Source organism: Musca vetustissima, unplaced genomic scaffold (assembly GCF_032173495.1).
Source record: "Musca vetustissima isolate MV318-11 ecotype Yass unplaced genomic scaffold, APGP_CSIRO_Mvet_v1 utg2742, whole genome shotgun sequence".
Lineage (NCBI taxonomy): Eukaryota > Metazoa > Arthropoda > Insecta > Diptera > Muscidae > Musca > Musca vetustissima.
In genome coordinates, this window is record NW_026880872.1 from 176,280 (window position 1) to 195,988 (window position 19,709).

Consider the following 19,709-nt stretch of genomic DNA (forward strand, 5'->3'; position numbering starts at 1 on the left):
CGCAGTTTTTCCAATTTGAAAGACCATTTTTGACGATATTTTCTTTAACTTGATCTTTCCAACGTATTCTTGGCCGTCCCCTTCTGCACGAACCATCAGCTGGCTCACTTTTTTATGCCCTCTGGGCTGGGGGGGGCATCTTCATCCATTCTCACAACATGACCTAGCCAACGTAGTCGCTGCAGCTCAATACGTCTAAAAATGTCGATGTCCGAGAATAGCTGACGTCAACGCAGATCGGCCCATAGATCTTTCGGAGACTTTTTCTCTCAAACACTCCAAGAGCTGCCTCATCTGCTTGCGTAAGTATCCATACTTGAGATCCGTATAACAGCACGGGTAGTGTCAGCGTCTTGTAGAGTGTGTGTTTGGTCTGGCGGGAGGTGGCCTTGCTTTTGAGTTGTTTGCTCAGACAATAGTAGCATCGGTTGGCCATCACAATACTTCTCCGAATTTCAAAACTGATGACATTCGTTTTGTTTATGGTGGTACCAAGGTATATAAAATCTTTGACTACCTCGAAGCTGTAGTTCTCAAGTTCCACAGTTCGTCCGAGTCTACTGGACGTCTGGCGCGTTGATACCATCAGCTTGGTCTTCTCGCCGTTTACTGCCAGACCCTTTTTGGCAGACTCTTTCTCAATTTGTTCAAAGGTGGATGTTACCGCTCTCAATGTTCGACACATTATGTCGATGTCATCGGTGTAGGCGAGTAACATGTGTTGTTTGGTGTACAGAGTGTCATTTCTGTTCACTTTTGCCTCTCGTATGGCCTTTTCCAGCAGGAGGTTAAAAAGGTCACAAGGTCACTATCACCTTGTTTGAATCCTCGTTCGGTAATAAAAGGCTACGAGAGGTCCTTTCCGACTTTAACTGCTGATCTTGTGCCTGTTAAAGTTATCCTGCATAGCCGAATTAATTTTGCAGGAATGCCAAACTCAGACATGGCTTTATACACCTTTGAACGGATAGGGCTGTCGAATGCGGGGGCCGCATACGTAGTTGATGGGTCAGTCAGACGCGAAGTCATCGTCATTTTGTGGACCTTCGGATGAGCAAATGCTCTTCCGAGATTTGTACTGTGGGGCAATACTCGTTTCTCCAGAAGACGACTGTTCCTTGGCTAACTTGACCATCTTCCTGTTCCGATGGATGGGTGTCCGTGAGGGCAGTTTCGTTGATTGTTTGTGTGTGACATCTGTCCGTGAGGACAGCATGTTAATTGTTTGTGTTGTGTGTATTTGTTCAACGTCGCCACTGCCTGTGGCAAGTACTTCCTTGTCACTTGCGGTTTTTTGCTGCCGTTGTTTATTTTGTTTTGGGATACCAGCCTGGATTTGTGCTGAACTAGGAGAGGCTTCGGTCTCGAGCCTGAGCGGAGGTTTTCCGTACCGCGGGTGTCAGGTGCCCCTGGATCTGTTGATCCAGCCAGACAGTTGGTGTGGCCCTCTGGGGAGATTTGTGAGGGTTGTGGTTTCTACCCTCACCAAGGGGAGTATGCCTTCTGCATGCTCTCCGATTGGTACAGCACTTCAGTGCTGGTGCGCTGGTGGGCGCATATCCGCCCGTGGCTCAGCCACTGTGAGGTAGACCAGTAGGCAGGTACTCACACAAAACACTTCAAAATACTGTTCCGACTAAGTACCTTGCTACCAACCACTACACCTTTGCTAATTGGCATAGAATCGGGCTTTATGTATGTCAGCTGGTTTCGGGGTGTACTCAACGGTATTTTGCATTGTCTTTTGACACGGGTTAGGTTCGGGATCAGAAATAAGTTCCACACCTTTGCCAGAGACATTGGGCTTCGACGACTATACTATTCTGATCGTTTCCGAAATCTCCTTAGAGGCTTTCTATTTGTTTCGGGAAGAAGATCCTCTCCATCTGAAGCTCTCGATAAAAAGCGTGCGGATAGGTTCTTTCGAATTTCCATATGTATGATACAGCACGTTCATAGTGATTCGCATCAGATGCTTCTTGTGCAGTTCCGACATTTGAGTCGTTCGCCATTGTCGGGGTATCGTTAGATTCTCAATCGTCGGACATTGATTCAGTTGCGGCCTGCCTCTGTACCTTATTGTCGGCATGTGCCGACACACTACACCAATCGGTATCAGTTTTGCATTCGTTGGGCAACAGGGTCTCCCAAACTCCGTTCTTTGGAGCCGCAGTAATCTTCCTGTGTAGACTTGGCCGGAATCACTGTGGTGCCCAGCTCATCATCCGGAAGCTTTCTTTTTGACCATCTTAGTTAATTTTTTAACCATACCCCAATCATCCATACCCCAATCATATACGCCAACATGATTCCAAGTCTATTCGTTTACCCAAAATTCAATTCCCTAACTCCAAATTTCAGTATCCCAGCTCTATCACTTCTCCCAAAAATTCAAATAGTACCAAATTTAGTACAATTTAGTACCCATAAGTATGAATTTCCACAACCATATTAATAGCCCAATCATACTCTCCAACAGTAATATAACTTTCAAATTTCAGTGTTCCGTCCACATCGGTTCACCCAAATCCAAATTGTACCAATTATTGTACGATTTAATACTTTTCGTACACATAAGTAAACTTATTTATAAAAGTACCACAAAGTACCACAATCTTACACTCCGACGGTAATGTTACTTTCAGATTTCAGGTTTCCAGGTCCATCCATTTCTCTAAATTCAAATTGTACCAAATTTTAGTACCACTTTAGTACTTTTCGTATACATGAGTAGACACTTTCAAAACCACCTTCTTATATCGACCCTTTTTCTCAAACATAATTCGCATTCCAAATTTCAAGTTTTTAGCTCCACCCATTCACGTGCTACGAACTTATACCAAATTTAGTACCTTTTTTCGTACTTTTCGGATACCTACAGTTCGAATTTCCAAAAAAGAAAAAATCCTTAGCTACATCTATTCTACACTCCATCGGTGGCCCTCATTTCAAATTTAGGAGTTCTAGCTCCACCGGTTCGCCAAATACAGAATGGTACCACATTTAGTGCTATTTAATACTTTTCGTGCTGTTTTGGTAAAAATTTCCAAAAACCCAGCCTTATCTGACCCTTTTGGACCAAAAGTGAACCTCGCCCCAAATTTCAAGATTCTAGCTCCAGCCGTTTCGTCTGGGCGTTGATGAATCATTAAGTCAGTCAGTCACTATCTTTATTCCTTCATTAGTACAGATTGCCAATATGGAATAAAACTTTGGAATTCCCTCGAGCCATTGGTGCAAACATTTTGAAAATCGGTTAAGTAGTTGCTGAGTTATTTGCATTTGAATTGAACCATGTTCCGAAATATGTCTACTGTTCGGTGCTGGGCGCCTATTACTTGAAAATGGAAAACCACTTAAAAATGAATGTTTAAAAATGGCAATTTTTCTTTGATCGTGGCTGTTGCTGCTGGTTTGTAATAAAAATAATAGCATACTTTTAGGCGCCGAACATTAAGAATATTCCGGGAACATCGTTCAATGCAAACATGCAAATATCTCAGCGACTACTCAACCGATTTTCATAAATTTTGCACTCATGGTTCGAGGAAAGACCAAAGTTTTATTCCATATTGACAATACATACATAAACTTGTGTTATATAAGTGAAAATTTGCATTATGTCAAAGGTGTGAAAGAATTTTGGAATATATATGGGGGAGCTATATTTAAATCTGAACTGATTTTCTCGAAACTTGACACACACCATTCTAATCCTAATTCCATAAGCTGTGCGAAAATTGGTGCAAATCGATAGATATGTAGGGATTTTGGTGCATCATTTACATTAAATCGGACGAAAATATATATGGGAGCTATATCTAAATCTTAACCGATTTTCACGAAACTTAACACACATCACTATAGACTTAATTCAGTACGCTATGCCAAATTTCGTGCAAATCGAGAATATATAGGTATTTTGTTGCGCTATTTTCCTAATATCGGACGAAAATATATATGGGAGCTATATCTAAATCTTAACCGATTTTCCCGAAACTTATCACACATCATTCTAGACTTAATTCATTACTCTATGCCAAATTTCGTGCAAATCGAAAGATATATAGGGTCTTTGATACACCATTTACCTTAAATCGGACGAAAATATATATAGGAGCTATATCTAAATCTTAACCGATTTTCACGAAACTTAGCACACATCACGCTAGACTCAATTCAGTACGTTATGTCAAATTTCGTATATATGAAAGATATATAAGGACTTTGGTGCGCCATTTTCCTAAAATCGGACGAAAATATATATGGGAGATATATCTAAATCTTAACCGATTTTCTCGAAACTTAACACACATCACTATAGACTTAATTTAGTTCGCTATGACATATTTCGGGCAAATCAAAAGATATTTGGTGTACACTTAATATTTAATCGGACAAAGACATAATACCACAGTGGTGGAGGGTATAAAAAATAGAACTGCGAAAGGAACCGTTAGAATTTAAATCGCATGTCGCCATCTAGGTGTCATAGTCATAGCTCATAGTGTCAAAAAATCGTGTATAGATGTCGCTATTGTCGAGATTGTGTTTTATTATGACTACAACCACACAGTTGTTCTTAATCTCCTCTTTGGAAATCTATAGAGGATTGCAGGTCATGTCATCAGGACACATCAGCTAGTCTATAATGACGCCCTTCAGTTTTAAATACCTCTCCTGGCAGTCTGTAAAGTAACCTAAAACTCGTCTGTAAAGATTCCTAGCAGAAGTACCTCTTCAGTTCGTCTATAAAGACTCCCTTCAGATCTCACATATAAGGATTCCATTCGGCTTTCGTCTATAAAGTCTCCCTTTGGATTGTCTATGAAAAACCCCATTCACTTGACAAGAAAAGCTACCTTCAGTTCGTCCATAAGCATGTCTTTATCCTAAAAAGATTCCGTTTTTAGCTTCCCTGTGAAGATGTCCTCTTCAGCTTGTCTATAAAGACTGCCTTCAGTTCGTCTAAATAAAAAACATTTAATTGGTTTTTAAGCATTGTATTTTTGTGTTTTTTTTTTATTCAAATATTTTGTTTTTTATTTAAGAATCGAAACAACAATAACTAAATAACTTAACCTAAATAATTAAAAGTATTTAATTTTTTTTCATTTTTTTGTAATTAAATGTTTACTTATTTTTTTTAAATTAAAGTTTATTTATTTTTATTTTTTTGCCTAAAGAAATAATAAAGATTTATTTTAAAACTTAGTTATTAAGATTTCATTTTTTAAACCTAAAAGAAATATATAGAATTTAATAATAAAAATTAGACTATTTTAACTTATCATAAGATATATGTATTTATATAGAATTAATTGTAATTAATTAATTATAATATACTGTACAATGTATGTATATATATAGGAGAGAATATATGTGTGTATATATATAAGATAATAAATTTCAAAAAGAAAAACTTATTTTCCGACAAAAAAATTTTGTTTAATAAATTTAAAAACTAAAAAAAAAATAATAATAAGTTTTGTTCACTACTTAATAATAAGGGGTGGTGGAGGGGAAGAGCAGCAGCTAGAGTGGGATATATGGGTGAATTATGTGGATTTCCAGATTTTTATTTTTAATATTTTATTGGGGAAAAATATATATGTTATATATATATATATATATATGTTATAATACTATTGTATATAGAATTGTTCCTTTTTTAAATTCAAAACAAGAATGCAAATATGAAAAAAAAAATATAAAAAATATTCAAGTTTTATAAATAACCCAGTTCCTGGAAATATTTCGAAATTGTTTTTAGATATATTCGAGGTAAATATAAATGTGACAAATTTGAAAGGATTTTGATGTAAAAAAATTGTATAATTACATACATATAATTAATAGAATTAATACATAATGAGATATAAATATCCTCAAAAAAAAAAATCCAGGGAGATACTGTATTTTTTGTTTGAAAAATTTGTATTTTTGTATATTAAAATAATAAATCGAATAATAATTAAAACAATTAGTATTCGTTACAAAATTTATTTTTATTCTTTATTTGAAAATTGGCCGGGCATATAATTCTCTAAAAAAACAATTCTTCCTATTTTTTTATACCCTACACAACTATGTTGTCAGGGTATTATAGCTTTGTGCAGCCCCAAGAGTTTGTAACGCCGCGAAATATTGGTCCTAGACCCACCTTTAAGTATACCGATCGTCATATCTCGACTAGCTGAGTCGATCTATACATGAGTGTCCGTTCGTCCGTCCATTATAATTTGTAAACACGATACAGGTCACAGTTATGGACGAAATTTTGCATGTAGGATAGATTCTGGCCAATGAAGACCCCTATTGTTTTTGGTAAAGATCCGTTAATATTTAGGGGATGAATTTAACTTAAATCCGTTTTTTTTTGTCCGTTTTTCTGGTCGCTTCAGAGGCCTCAATTATGGCTCGAACATCGCGAAATCGTACATTGAGAACGGAATCGGGCTAAAGAGTAAGCGTGCCTGTTTCAAATAGACCCTGACTTTTGTGTGAAAAAATCACAAAATGTATATTCCATGGCGTATATATTTGTCCCTGATGAACATAGACTCGAGAAATGGATAGTGTATCCAAGAGGAGTGTTTGACCTTTATATTGATACCAAATATTTGGTCGTATGTACTCAGATGTTGGAGTTACACGTAAATAATTTCAGGATTAATTATTTAGTAAACCATTATCACATTGCTGGGCGGAAATATAACGGTGATCGTTTTGAAATGGTCCATGAGGTTCCAGCTATGGTCAATAACAACACCTTTCATTTACTAATTTTTTGTGTTTGTGTGTGTGTGTGTTTTTTTTTTTTTTTTTTTTTGAGGCCGCATTTATATTCCGAAGTAATTAGAAGGACTGTACTGAATATTAGTTATATTCGAAAAAAATGTCAGTGTAAGGAAATGGTGACCTCTAATCAGGCAAGAAGGAGCAACTATTACGAAATATTGCCCAGGTTCGGAATAAAAATCCGCAGAATGTTAGAGTTCCCTGGTAGTTGTGTAGGGTATCGTATGGCCGGCCTCGTCCGACTATACTACTCTGCTCACTGTTTTTTTTTTAAATGGATTCTTAAAAAATATATTTGAAAACTACATGACTTGAAAAAAATAAAATTGACGGCCTGTAAATATCCCAAAAATAGTGTAGAATTAAAAAAAAACATTTAAAAAAATCCATTGCGGGTTAAAAAAAACATTGTTTTTTTTAACCCGCACAAGGCATGGATTTTTTTAAATGTTTTTTACTACTTTTTTATATTATTCACGCCTTGTGTAGATCTGGAAAATATGTTTTTTTAAAAAATACTCGCATTGTGATTAAAAAAATATATATTTTTTTAATCCACGCTTTGTGATTCCTTCAAAAAATAGTTTTTAAAAAATCCACGCCATGTGTAGATCTTAAGATTTTTTTTAATCCTTGTCATTTGCAGAATATTAAAAAAATATATTTTTTAAGAATCCATGCCTTGCGTATTCTCAAAAAAAAAAAAATATATATATATATATATGTTTTAAAAAATCCACACCATGTAAATTCTTGAAAAAATATTTTCTTTTTAATTTCTTGAATATTATAATTATTATTTTTTTTAAATACATTTCTGCAATTATTATTTGTTGTAACTGGGTCTGATTTTTGTATTTTAGCTATGCTCTTCCTTAACTGTAAGTGTGTGTGTATTTTTTTTTTTCTTTTCTTTTTTTATAAGGAATTTTTTTTATAAATCTATGTATAGTATCTAATATTTTCATATTATCACTCATTGAAAAATTCTGCGCAAAATTCGATTTCGATAAACTGACGATAAAAAAATGGAGATTAAAAAAAATGTATTTATAGTTTGTGGCCATCTTTTTGGCAGAAAATTGATTGGTATTATCATTTTTTTATCAAAAATTTATCGAAATCAAATTTCCGCTTAGTTATTTTTTTAATCTATGATGACAATATGCCAAGTTATAAAGATAATTTTCTAAGAACTACTTAACTTTTTTTGTGAATTAATTGATTGGTTTACTATTTTATTTTTCTAAATTTAAATGTGTATGAAGGGGAGAGTGTGTAATAGTATGAAATGTGTGTGTGTGTGTGTGTGTGTGAGGGAGGAGGATTTCCATTTTTTTGCTAATAACTAACTATATAAAGTTTTTGCTTTGCTATTTTCTTTTTGAATAATAATCGACATTAGTTTTTTGTTTGTTTTTATAATTAATTTGTTTTTATGCTGTTGTTTTAATTTTATTATTATTATTTTTTATATAAGGTGTTTAAATTTTGTTTAGTTTTAGATTTTTTAGTTTAGTTTTTTTCTTTGTGATTTTTGTTTTTGTGTTTTTTGTTTTTTTCGCTTACAAACTTATTAATGTATGAGGTTAATTTTCTTCAATTCAGAAACATCGCTATCACTTTCTTTGACTTTCTTTTCACAGAATTCGATCAGATATGAGGAAATACCTGACAAGGCTATAAAAACGCCAGCAAAATAAAATGTGTCATCCCATCTGTAAAATTCGCAAAAAAGAAAACAAAAATTAAAAATAAAAATTAATTAATAAAATTAAAAAAATATTCAACTACCCACCTTAAGGTTGCCTCAAAAATAGCACCAGCTATTGGCGGACCGGCAATCATGCCAACACCCTGCACCAACAGTACCAGACCATAGGCACAGGTGAAATCGTCTAGATCAACTATACTAACCAAAATACTAGGCGTAAATGAAAATGAGCTGGCAAAGGTGAAACCGAAAATGATGCACAGGGTTAGCAGAAGATTATAACTGGTTACCACCAGCGGCATCAATACCACCGAAAGGCCACATACTGTTGAATAGAAAAAAAGCAACAATTTTATTAAAAATATTTGAAATTAAAAGAATTTTTTTTAAACCTACTCAGCATACAACCGGAATAGCAAACATTGACATTCATCCAGGAACAATCACCAATGTAGCCCAAACCGATCATGCCGATTGTCTGGGCCACACCAATGGCGGATATTAAACGGGCACTATCATTGGCATCGTAGTCATATTTTCTCATAAATTCCGGTAAATAAAGATAGGGTATAATAAACCTGGAATTTTTGAAAAAAAGAACAAAATAATTAATTTTTTTTTCAAATATTCGTTAGGAAAATTCCAATACTTACCAAATAAATAGGAATAATGTTGATAAATTAAATAACGTAAATTTAATATCCTTAAATAGGGAGAAATCGAAAACCGATTTCATTGTATCGATGAGATTGTCATACCATGTCTGGAAAAGAGAAAAATAAGAGAGTGAGAAAAGAAAATAATCTTAAAATTTTAAATATATTTTCAACAATTCACAAGGCGTGGATTTTTTAAATAATATTTTTTTGAAGAATTTGGATTTAAAAAATATTTTTAAACCCTCGTTTTTTGTAGATTAAATTTTAAACAAAGTACAGGCCGCATTTGTGATCCGAATTGGATGAAATTTGGCGAAGCTCATTTGTTTGGCCCAAGGACGAACCCTATTGAAATTGGGAAAAATCGGTTCAGATTTAGATGTAGCTCCCATATATATTTTTGTCCGATTTAAGGTAAATAGTGTACCAAAGTCCCCATATATATTTCTATTTGCACGAAATTTGGCATAGTGTAATGAATGAGGTCTAGAATGATGTGTGCTAAGTTTCGTGAAGATCAGTTCAGATTTAGATATAGCTCCCATATTTAACGTAATGGTGTCCGATTTAACGTAAATGGTGTACCAAAGTCCCTATATATCATTCGATTTTCACGAAATTTGGCACAGCGTACTGAACTGCGTCCATAACAATGTGTGGTAAGTTTCATGAAAATCGGTTCAGATTAAGATATAGCTCCCATATATAGTTTCGCCCGATTTTAGGTAAATGATGAACCAAAGGCCCTGGAAATCTTTTGATTTGCACGAATTTTGGCATAGCGTACAGAATTAAGTTTTGAATGATGTGTGCAAAGTTTCATGAAAATCAGTTCAGATTTAGATATAGCTCCCATATATAGTTTCGCCCGATTTTAGATAAATGATGAACCAAAGGCCCTGGAAATCTTTTGATTTGCACGAAATTTGGCATAGCGGACTGAATAAGGTCTAGAATGATGTGTGTTAAGTTTCGTGAAAATCTATTCAGATTTAGATATAGCTCCCCTATATATGTTCATCCGATTTAAGGTAATTGGTGCACCAAAGACCCTATATATGTTTCGATTTGCGCGAAATTTGGCACAGCGTAATGGATGAGGTCTAAAATGATGTGTGTTAAGTTTCATGAAAATCGGTTCAGATTAATATATAGCCCCCATATATAGTTTCGCCCGATTTTAGGTAAATGATGAACCAAAGGCCCTGGAAATCTTTTGATTTGTACGAATTTTGGCATAGCGTACTGAATTAAGTCTAGAATGATGTGTGCAAAGTTTCGTGAAAATCGGTTCAGATTTAGATATAGCTCCCATATATATATTCTCGTCCGATTTTATGTACTGTACCATAGCTAGACCGATTGACACAACGTACTGAAATAATATAAATTAGTCTCTGGCAAGTTACCCTGAAATCGGTTCAGATATAAATATATAACAAAAATGCGCCGTCTGCTAGGATACATATGTAGAATATAACCAAAGTGGTGAAGGGCCCAGTCCGACTTTACTACTTTCCTTACTGGTTTCTTAATTAAAAAAATGTTTTTAAATTGATATACTTTTTTATAAAAATCTCCACTTACATCTTCATCTTCCTTGGCAATGGTGGTCATTGAATTCCGATAGATATTCGGACACGATGAAGCTCTCAACCGATAACGATGTGTATTCAGCATAGCACCTCGATAATTTATCGATGTCCGATGGACACGCATATCCTTGAGGAAATTCGAATTTCGTATCGAAATGTTGCGTCGCAAATTTGAACGATAAGTTGGCTTGCGTGACTTCGATAAGCGTCGCATTCCGGTGATACTATCCGTGCGCGTCCTTTTCAGCAGAGTTTTATTCGTTTGCTGTTGTTCTCCACCGGAGAGTAATGTTTCATTTTCAGGAATTTGTATGATGGCCGGACCACCACCGATTCCGGACAGCTCATTGTGTTTACGTAGATTGGCCTCTATGAGGGCCGCTGCAGCAGCATTACCTTCATCTTTAGCACAGCTAAAATATGAATGCACCTCGGGATTGAGAATATCAACGGAATTGTGACGATACCCATTGACCCGTAGATCCTTGTAGGAGGCGGAAATGTTTTTGGCAGCAAAGAAAATGTTCTCGTTGAGCGAGTAGCGGGATATGGCATAGTGATCGACCGAGTGATTGTTGTGTTCACGGGAATATTTTTGCGTGAGGTAGCCCTCATCGGTGGATGAGCGCAACGAAGCCAGGGAGGTGTTCATGGGTGTGCGAGGTATATCATTGGAGGAACGTTTCTCGGAGGGTGAAAGGGTTTCAATGGAGGCGAGGATGTGTCGCTTGGCATTTTCCGCAACCTCTGAGGGTATGCCACCCATCATGGTGTCGTCGGGGGAACCAATCACAGCTGCCGTGGTGTTCATATAGGGATTGCCGGCTGATGACATGCTCAGGAGATTTTCCCGAGATGGAGCCTCAGCCCCTTCCTTGTGACGTAATGAACGGCGACTCATACTTTTCACTTCGTACAGGTCTAAATCGAGGTCTTGTGACCCGAGGAAGGTGGGTAGGAATAGCTCACTGCGATATTTTTTCATGTGACCCTCATGGGGATCATCGATTTGTTGATTTGCCTCCGTGTTGTTTTTCGTTACCAAAGTATCGAGAACATATTCCTTGGTCGCACCCGTGTCCAATAGCTTCTTGATTTCCTCCAGACACACACTGGAATTTGAAAATGTCGTCACACTTTGGGAACGACTCTCCAGGCGGTTTTCCTCAATCAACCAGTCGGGATCGCGCATCAGGGCACCACAGACACAGGCGTTCAGCATGGTGCCGGCCAATATCAGGGTAGCACCTCTCCAGCCGTAGTTGTCTATCAGCAATTGTGTCAGCGGGGCATAGAGGAAGGTACCGATACCGGTGCCCGAGGCACCGATGCCGGTGGCAAATGTCCTTTTCTTGTCGAACCAAAAGGCGATGGAAACTACGGCCGTCACATAGCCTATGCCAAGGCCCAGGCCGGAAATGATGCCAAAGGTGACCATGAGCATTTCGACGGAATTGCAAATGGACGAGAGGCCAAAGCCAATGGCCGATACTAGACCACCAATGATGGTCATTTTACGGCAGCCATATTTATCCACCAAATTCGACCAGATGGGTCCCATTAGCAGCGGCACCGAGAAGAATAGGGAACTGATCCAGGCAGTCTTCGAGGGACTTTCACCGAAATAATCCAAAAGTTCGGTATTGATCAGGCCAAAGGAGAATGACAGGCCATCGGCGATTAGGGATACGACCAAGGAGGCGAAAACCACCACCCAGCCGTAACCACCATCGGGCATTTCAGGTTTCTTTTTCTCACTCAAACCCGACTCTATGGAATCTCCCGATTCATTCGATATCAAACGTTTCCGCTTCTTGACATTGTTGCCATTGGCCAGGGAGGAGCCGTTCAGGGCACCACCATTCGTATCGCTTATGTTGATGACGCTGTTCTTGAGCAGGCGTGAGGAGGTGTTGCGTTCCGTCAAATCCTCGCTGGAGAGATTACAGAAGGTCACCTCCGGGAAGAGGTCATGTTTGATGGATTTATTTAGCGGGGTGGTGGTTTTGGCCGAGATCGTGTCCTCGGTTTTCGAACTGAGCGGTGTGGCCGTCGACAATGGCTGATAGATGCTGCCATTGAGACGGGTTTTATTGTTGTTGTTGTTGGTGGTGCTGCCGCTGTTGTTCGTTGTACAATTGGCGGCGGGAGGTAGGCTGGTCTTAGTTATGAGGGGGGTGGTGGTGGTGATGGTTATGTCCCCCATTTTCGATGTGGCATCCACATCTGTGGTGGCTGCTGCATCAGCATTTGTAGTAGTGTGGTTAAGCATTTTTGTTGAGGTTTTATAATCCGTAGCCATGTGGGCAGCACAGAGGGTGTGGTGGTGCTGAAGGGCAGGAAAGTGGTGGGGTTTGGTGTACGGAACTACTTGTGGTGGCTTGGATTTGTTGTTGTTTTTGTAATAATTTGTTTATTATTAATTGTTTTTCTTTCTTAATTTTTTTTTTGGTTTATAAAAAAGTACGAAGGTGTTGTTGTTGTTGTTTTTGTAGTTTTTCTCTCTAATTGAACACAATAAGTTTCAGCAAAAAGGTTTTTTTTTGTTTTGTAGATAATTTTTTTAGATTGAAGTTTTTTTGTTTCTGGGATTCTGGATATCCAATTAAATTATTGTACTTTGATTGGTTTTCGATTTCCTCTTCTACTTCTTGATTTGTCCTTATTTTCACACTTTCCTTGTTTCTTGAAGTCTTTCTTCTTTGAGACGTTTGTTCAATCGATCGTTGATTGGCTTTTCTTTTTCTTTGAAAAAAATTGAGCATAGATTTTTTTATTCCTTTGATAAGGAAAATATTTATTTTTTTAAATAAAGCGAGCCTCTATCTCTTTGTCTTTTTTCTTTCTCTCAATGTTTTCCTTGTCCTTTTCTTCTGGGATTGGAGGAGGGAGGGTTTGCTTTCGATATTCTCTCTCGTCAGCAAATTTGAGATACTACTTTTTGTTCGGTATCTCGTCGCACTTCTGTGGGACTTCTTTTTTTGATAATCTTCTGATAAGCTTAGATCTTTTCACAGGCAACGATTCTGGGGGTTATATGGACGAGGGCTGCTGCTGAACTAATAATGTTCGATTGTTGCTTGCTGTTGATCGTATGGAAGTAGCTGGAAAGAGAGGGAAAATGGTTCAAATTATTATAGATATAAAAAAACTATAAATAAATAAGAAAATATGAATAATATACCAGAAGAGGGATAGTTAAAGTCGAACTGAAGAGGGGTTAAAAATGCCTACATTTGAATAATACAAAATCTTGGTCTCTTAAAAAATATTCTGTTCAAAATTCACGCCGGGTTGATTCTGGAAATAATATAATAATAATAATAATTACCCCCAGCCTATGGTTTGCGGAGGTCTTCGGAATTAGACACAAATTTTATTATTAGCTTTATATAAGAAATAGGTTTTTATCAAATAGGTTTCGGATTTAATGTTGATGACATTTTTTAAAATATTGACCATTGGTGAGGAAGGTACCGGAAGGATTGACCTGCTGGCTCCCATCTTTGGACTTAATCTAGACATAGTAAAGATAATGGGTTGTGCAAAGTTTCGTTCATATCGGACATTCCATTCGCCTGATATTGGATTTAGAAATATTGAAAATTTTTACCATTTTCTGGGGAAGCTACCAGAAGGCGTGGACCAATGGGTGCCATCTTTAAACTTTATCTAGGGTTGGCAAAGATAATAGGTTGTGCAAGGTTTGGTTTCAAATCAGACATTCAATTTTTATTGGATTGGATTTAAAAATATTGGAAATTTTGACCATTTGTGGGGGAGGTACTAAAAGGAGTTGACCAATGGGTCCCATCTTCCTAATTTATCTAGGCTTGATAAATATAATAGGTTGTACAAAGTTTCATTAACATCGGATAGACCGTTGTTTGCATGTTATTATAAAATTAATTTTATAGCACATATTGTGGGGGAGGTACCGGAAAGAGTGGACCAATGGGTCTCATCTTCAAACTTGAATTTTTGACCCTCTGTGGGAGAGGTACCAGAAAGAATGGACTAGTGTGTCCCATCTTCAAACTTTATCTAGTCTTGGTAAAGATAATAGGCTATACAAAGTTTCGTTAAAATCGGATAGTGCGTTTTGACAAATTTCGTGCCAATCGGAAAATTTATAGGGGCTTTGGTGCACCATTTACATTTAATCGGGCGAAAATATATATGGAAGCTAGACTCAATTAAGTGCACTGTGCCAAATTTCTAGCAAATCGAACGTTATATAATGACTTTGGTGGACCATTTACAGAAAAATCGGACGAAAACATATATGGGAGCTATATCTAAATCTGAACCGATTTTCACGAAACTCAGCACACATCATTCTAAACCCAATGAACTGCTCTGTGCCAAATTTCGTGCAAAACGAATAATATATAAGGACTTTGGTGCACCATTTACATAAAATCGCACGAAAATATATATGAGAGATATATCTATATCTGAGTCGATTTTCACGAAACTTAACACACATCACTCTAGAATTAACTCCGTACGCTGTGCCAAATTTCGTGCGAATCGAAATATATATAGGGACTTTGATACCCCATTTACATTAAATCGGATGAACATATATATATGGGAGCTATATCGAAATCTGAACCGATTTTCACGAAACTTAACACAAATCATTCCAGGCTTTATTCAGTACACTATGCAAAATTTCGTGCAAATCGAAAGACATATAGGTACTTTGGCGCGCTATTTTCATAAAATCGGACAAGAATATATATAGGAGCTACATATATCGAAATCTGAATCGATTTTCACGAAACTTAACACACATCGCTATAGACTTAACTCCGTACGCTGTGCCAAATTTCGTGCAAATTAAACCCTATAAAGGAATTTTGGTGCGCTATTTTCCTAAAAACGGACGAAAATATATATGGGAGCTATATCTAAATCTAAACCGATTTTCACGAAACTCAGCACAAATCATTCCAGGCTTTATTCAGTACACTATGCCAAATTTCGTGCAAATCGAAAGACATATAGGTTCTTTCGTGCGCTATTTTCATAAAATCGGATAAGAATATATATAGGAGCTATATCGAAATCTGAACCGATTTTCACGAAACTTAACACACATCACTATAGACTTAACTCCGTACGCTATGTCAAATTTCGTGCCAGTCGAAGGATAAAAAGGAATTTTGGTGTGCTATTTTCCTAAAATCGGACGAATATATATATATATGGGAGCTATATCTAAATCTAAACCGATTTTCACGAAACTCAGCACACATCACTATAGACTTAACTCCGTACGCTGTTCCAAATTTCGTGCAAATTAAAGGATATAAAGGAATTTTGGTGCGCTATTTTCCTAAAATCGGACGAACTATATATGGGAGCTATATCTAAATCTGAACCGATTTAGCACACATCGTTCTAGACACAATTAAGTGCTCTGTGCTAAATTTCGTGCAAATCGAATGATATATAAGGACTTTGGTGCACCATTTACATAAAATCTGACGAAAATGTATATGGGAGCTATATCTAAATCTGAACCGATTTTTCCCAATTTCAATAGTGTTCGTCCTTGGGCCAAACAAATGAACTGTGCCAAATTTCATCCAATTCGAATCAAAAATGCTACCTGTACTTTCTTTACAATTTAACATCAACAGACGGATGGACGACATGCATAAATCGACTCAGAACGTGATTCTATACATATCGCCAAAAGGAACCATGGGTCTATCTCGTTTCTTATTGCCTGTTACAAACATATGCACAAAAACATAATACGCTGTACCACAGTGTGGTGAAGGTTATAAAAACCGTGAGAAGATATAAGGATCCCAACGGAACTTTGGAGGCCCATATCTCCGAAAATACCGATTTCCGTAAGAAAAAAGGGAACAACACTAGTTTAGTAAAAACGATCAGATTTTTTTTTTTTCCAGAAGTAAAGGATATATACCATTCCATTGAGTGGTAATATGATGGGGTTATATCAAACCGTTTTGGAGATCCATTGAACCGGATATAACCGGGTACCCCAACTTACAGGCCAAATAACTGGGTAACCGTGTACGTCCCCCAAGAAAAAAATATATCCCCATAATTTGGGTAAAAATACGGCTTAAGTCTAGTTTAGGGCCCCCTCCCGGATAGTTTTGAAATTTTTACCACATGTAGTCCTTGGGGCCCTGATTACAGCAATATACTTTTTTTCTTGCGGAAATCGGTATTGACAAAGATATAGGCCTCCAAAAAAGATTGGAACTGATAATTTTCACGTAATTTGTGAAAATTCACTAAGGCAATATAGGTATCATTTTAAAGCATTTGAAGCCCTGATTACAAAAATGTAATGTTCATATTAAAAAGGTTCATACCTTCTGAGATATAGGTCTCAAAAATCCGGTAAGTACCTTCCATGTTGTTATTGTGTAATATTGGTCAAGGCAATATGGGTATCATTTTAAAGCTTAAATACATTCTGTCGCGTAGCCGGTGTTGCCATCTGTCCATAGGAGAAAAAAACTTTGTAATCAATTCAAATGCTTTAAAATGATACCCATATTGCCTTAGTGAAGTTTAAAAAATTACGAGAACTTTGGAGGCCTATATCTCTGGAAATACCGATTTCTGCAAGAAAAAAAGTATACTGCTGTAATCAGGGCCCCAAGGACTACATGTGGTAAAAATTTCAAAACGATCCGGGAGGGGGCCCTAAACTAGACTTGTTCCACCCAAGGACTACATGTGGTAAAAATTTCAAAACAATCCTCGAGGGAGCCCTTAAGTAGACTTAAGCCTACAAATGTTGTGTAATGGTTAACAGCTGTTGGCCTTGTTTATTAACCATTTCATACAATTGTTGTAGCCAACATTTTATCGTTCCTATTAATGCTCTGATTAGCAGTAAAACAAATAAATTTGATTTATGGCCCTTTTTATTTGTGTAGAGTCATTGTTTGATTTTTTCATGCCATGATATGTTTTTGAAAAAAGTGATTCACTTTGGGCCCCCCATGGCTACTGCCGCACATTTTCAATTACAAAAAATTATTTTTACATATTAACCAAGAGGAAGAAGGAGAGAGAATTCCCCCTTTGATGCCGTCACCTATATATGTATGTATGTCACCCCCTTCTCATCATCAGCGGCATATTTAAATTTGTTGTTTTGCAAAATTTTGAATTAAATAATTTGAAATGGCATAATTACTCAACTTCTGAAATGCTGCGTCACACCACATTTTGTTTATATATTGGGTTCTTTTATTCGATTTTTTTGTCTTCTTTTATTTATTTTTTTTTTTTTTATTTTCCTCTTTTGCAAATTTAGTTGAATACTGAATGAAATTTTCTTTGTTTTCTTTTTTGGATAAGCGTTTTATTTTTTGTGTTTTAATGGTGGCGCTTTGATTTACTATTTTTGTGGTTTATTTTTTTTATTTTCTTTTTCTTTGAATTCTTGATTTTTTTTTATTTTTAAATGTGACGTTTTTTATGTTGTTGTTGCTGCATTGGATTTTTTATTGTTGTTGCTGATGTAGTGCACACAGTTGTTGTTGTTGACTTGCAGTCAATTCAAATCAAAACAAACAATAAAACATGAAGAGGCACAGCAAGAAATAAAGAACGTCAATTGACGATCACGACCGACCGATCGACACGCGATCATAGTAAACGAAACGTCATAATTAGGTGATTTCTAATTTTTCTTCTTCTTCTTCTACTTCTTCGTCTTGTATTCACTAATTATAGAGGTGAAGAACATTTTCTTTTTTGAATTATATTTTTGTTGTAATTTTTACGACACCATCATCACGTCCTAGAAATAGATTCGGAACCGTTGGAACGATCACAACAACTGAGATTTTTGGTTTGTTTGTTTTTGCAAATATGCTGTTTGTGAATATTTTGTTGTTGTTGCTGCTGATTTTTGGCACTGCAGACTTTTTACGCAGCAGCAGCAGCGGCGGCGAATTTCGAACTGAAAGAGTAGCGGCCACCACAACGGCGGTCAAACATATTTTTTGGTAATATTTCTTATTTTCTGTTTGTTGTCGTTGTTGTTGTTTTGAAATTTTAATTGAAATTGTCTTTGGCGTTGTCTTTTTCGCAATGAGACGACGCCGACGACGATGATGACGATGACAAACAACAAAAGAACGACAATTTCCCTCAACTTGGCCTTGCAAGAAAAATAGCGATTATGCAGAGAGAAGATGATGATGAGAAAAATAATATATTAGGAAGAGCAAAGAATAATTTTGGGGAATAATAACAACAAAAATATTCAAAATAAAACATAAATTTGAAAATTGGAAAATTAAAAAAAAAAAACAGTAACGAAAGTAGTAAAGTCGGACTGGGCCGACTATATTATACCCTTCACCACATTGGGTATAATCTACATATGCATCCTAACAGACGTCGATTTTTCGAAGGGATACTAATTTCTGTACGTTGTGTCAATCAACGTACTGAAATTAGGGACTTTGGTGCACCATTTACATAAAATCGGTAAATCTAAATCTGAACCGACTTTTACGAAACTTAGCACACATCATTCTGGACCTAATTCAGTACCTTATCAAAAATTTCGTGTCAATCGAAAGACATATAGGGACTTTGATGCCCCATTTACCTTAAATCCGATGAAAATATATATGGGAGCTATATCTTAATCTGACCCGATGTATTCGAAACTTGACGCACATCATTCTAGACGTTATTCATTACGCTATGACTAATTTCGTGCATATCGAAAGATATATAGGGACTTTGAAGCACCATTTACCTTAAGTCGGACGAAAATATATATGGGAGCTATATCTAAATCTGAACCGATTTTCACGAAACTTAGACTCAATTCAGTACCCTATGCAAAATTTCATGCAAATCGAAAGGTATATAGAGACTTTGGTGGACCATTTACATAAAATCGGACGAAAATAT

The 19,709-nt window shown here is 36.4% G+C and overlaps 1 protein-coding gene across 1 annotated transcript; it reads right to left on the minus strand.

The window, feature by feature from the left end:
* Positions 1-8,335: 8,335 nt before the first annotated feature.
* Positions 8,336-13,041, minus strand: LOC133326778 (uncharacterized). Its single transcript, XM_061535386.1, has 5 exons — positions 10,762-13,041; positions 9,169-9,278; positions 8,912-9,093; positions 8,600-8,840; positions 8,336-8,519 (listed from the first exon to the last, which is right to left on the minus strand). The coding sequence occupies exons 1-5, from the start codon at positions 13,039-13,041 to the stop codon at positions 8,378-8,380; spliced, it is 2,955 nt and encodes a 984-aa protein (XP_061391370.1). The 3' UTR covers positions 8,336-8,377.
* Positions 13,042-19,709: the final 6,668 nt, after the last annotated feature.

Excerpts from the sequence above, each read along its gene's own strand:
- LOC133326778 (XM_061535386.1), bottom strand. The coding sequence starts at position 13,041 with ATGCTTAACCACACTACTACAAATGCTGATGCAGCAGCCACCACAGAT. Across the intron at positions 9,279-10,761 it reads TTGCCAAGGAAGATGAAGAT|ACATGGTATGACAATCTCAT; the intron begins GTAAGTGGAGAT and ends TCTCTTTTCCAG. Across the intron at positions 9,094-9,168 it reads ACATTATTCCTATTTATTTG|GTTTATTATACCCTATCTTT; the intron begins GTAAGTATTGGA and ends CAAAAATTCCAG.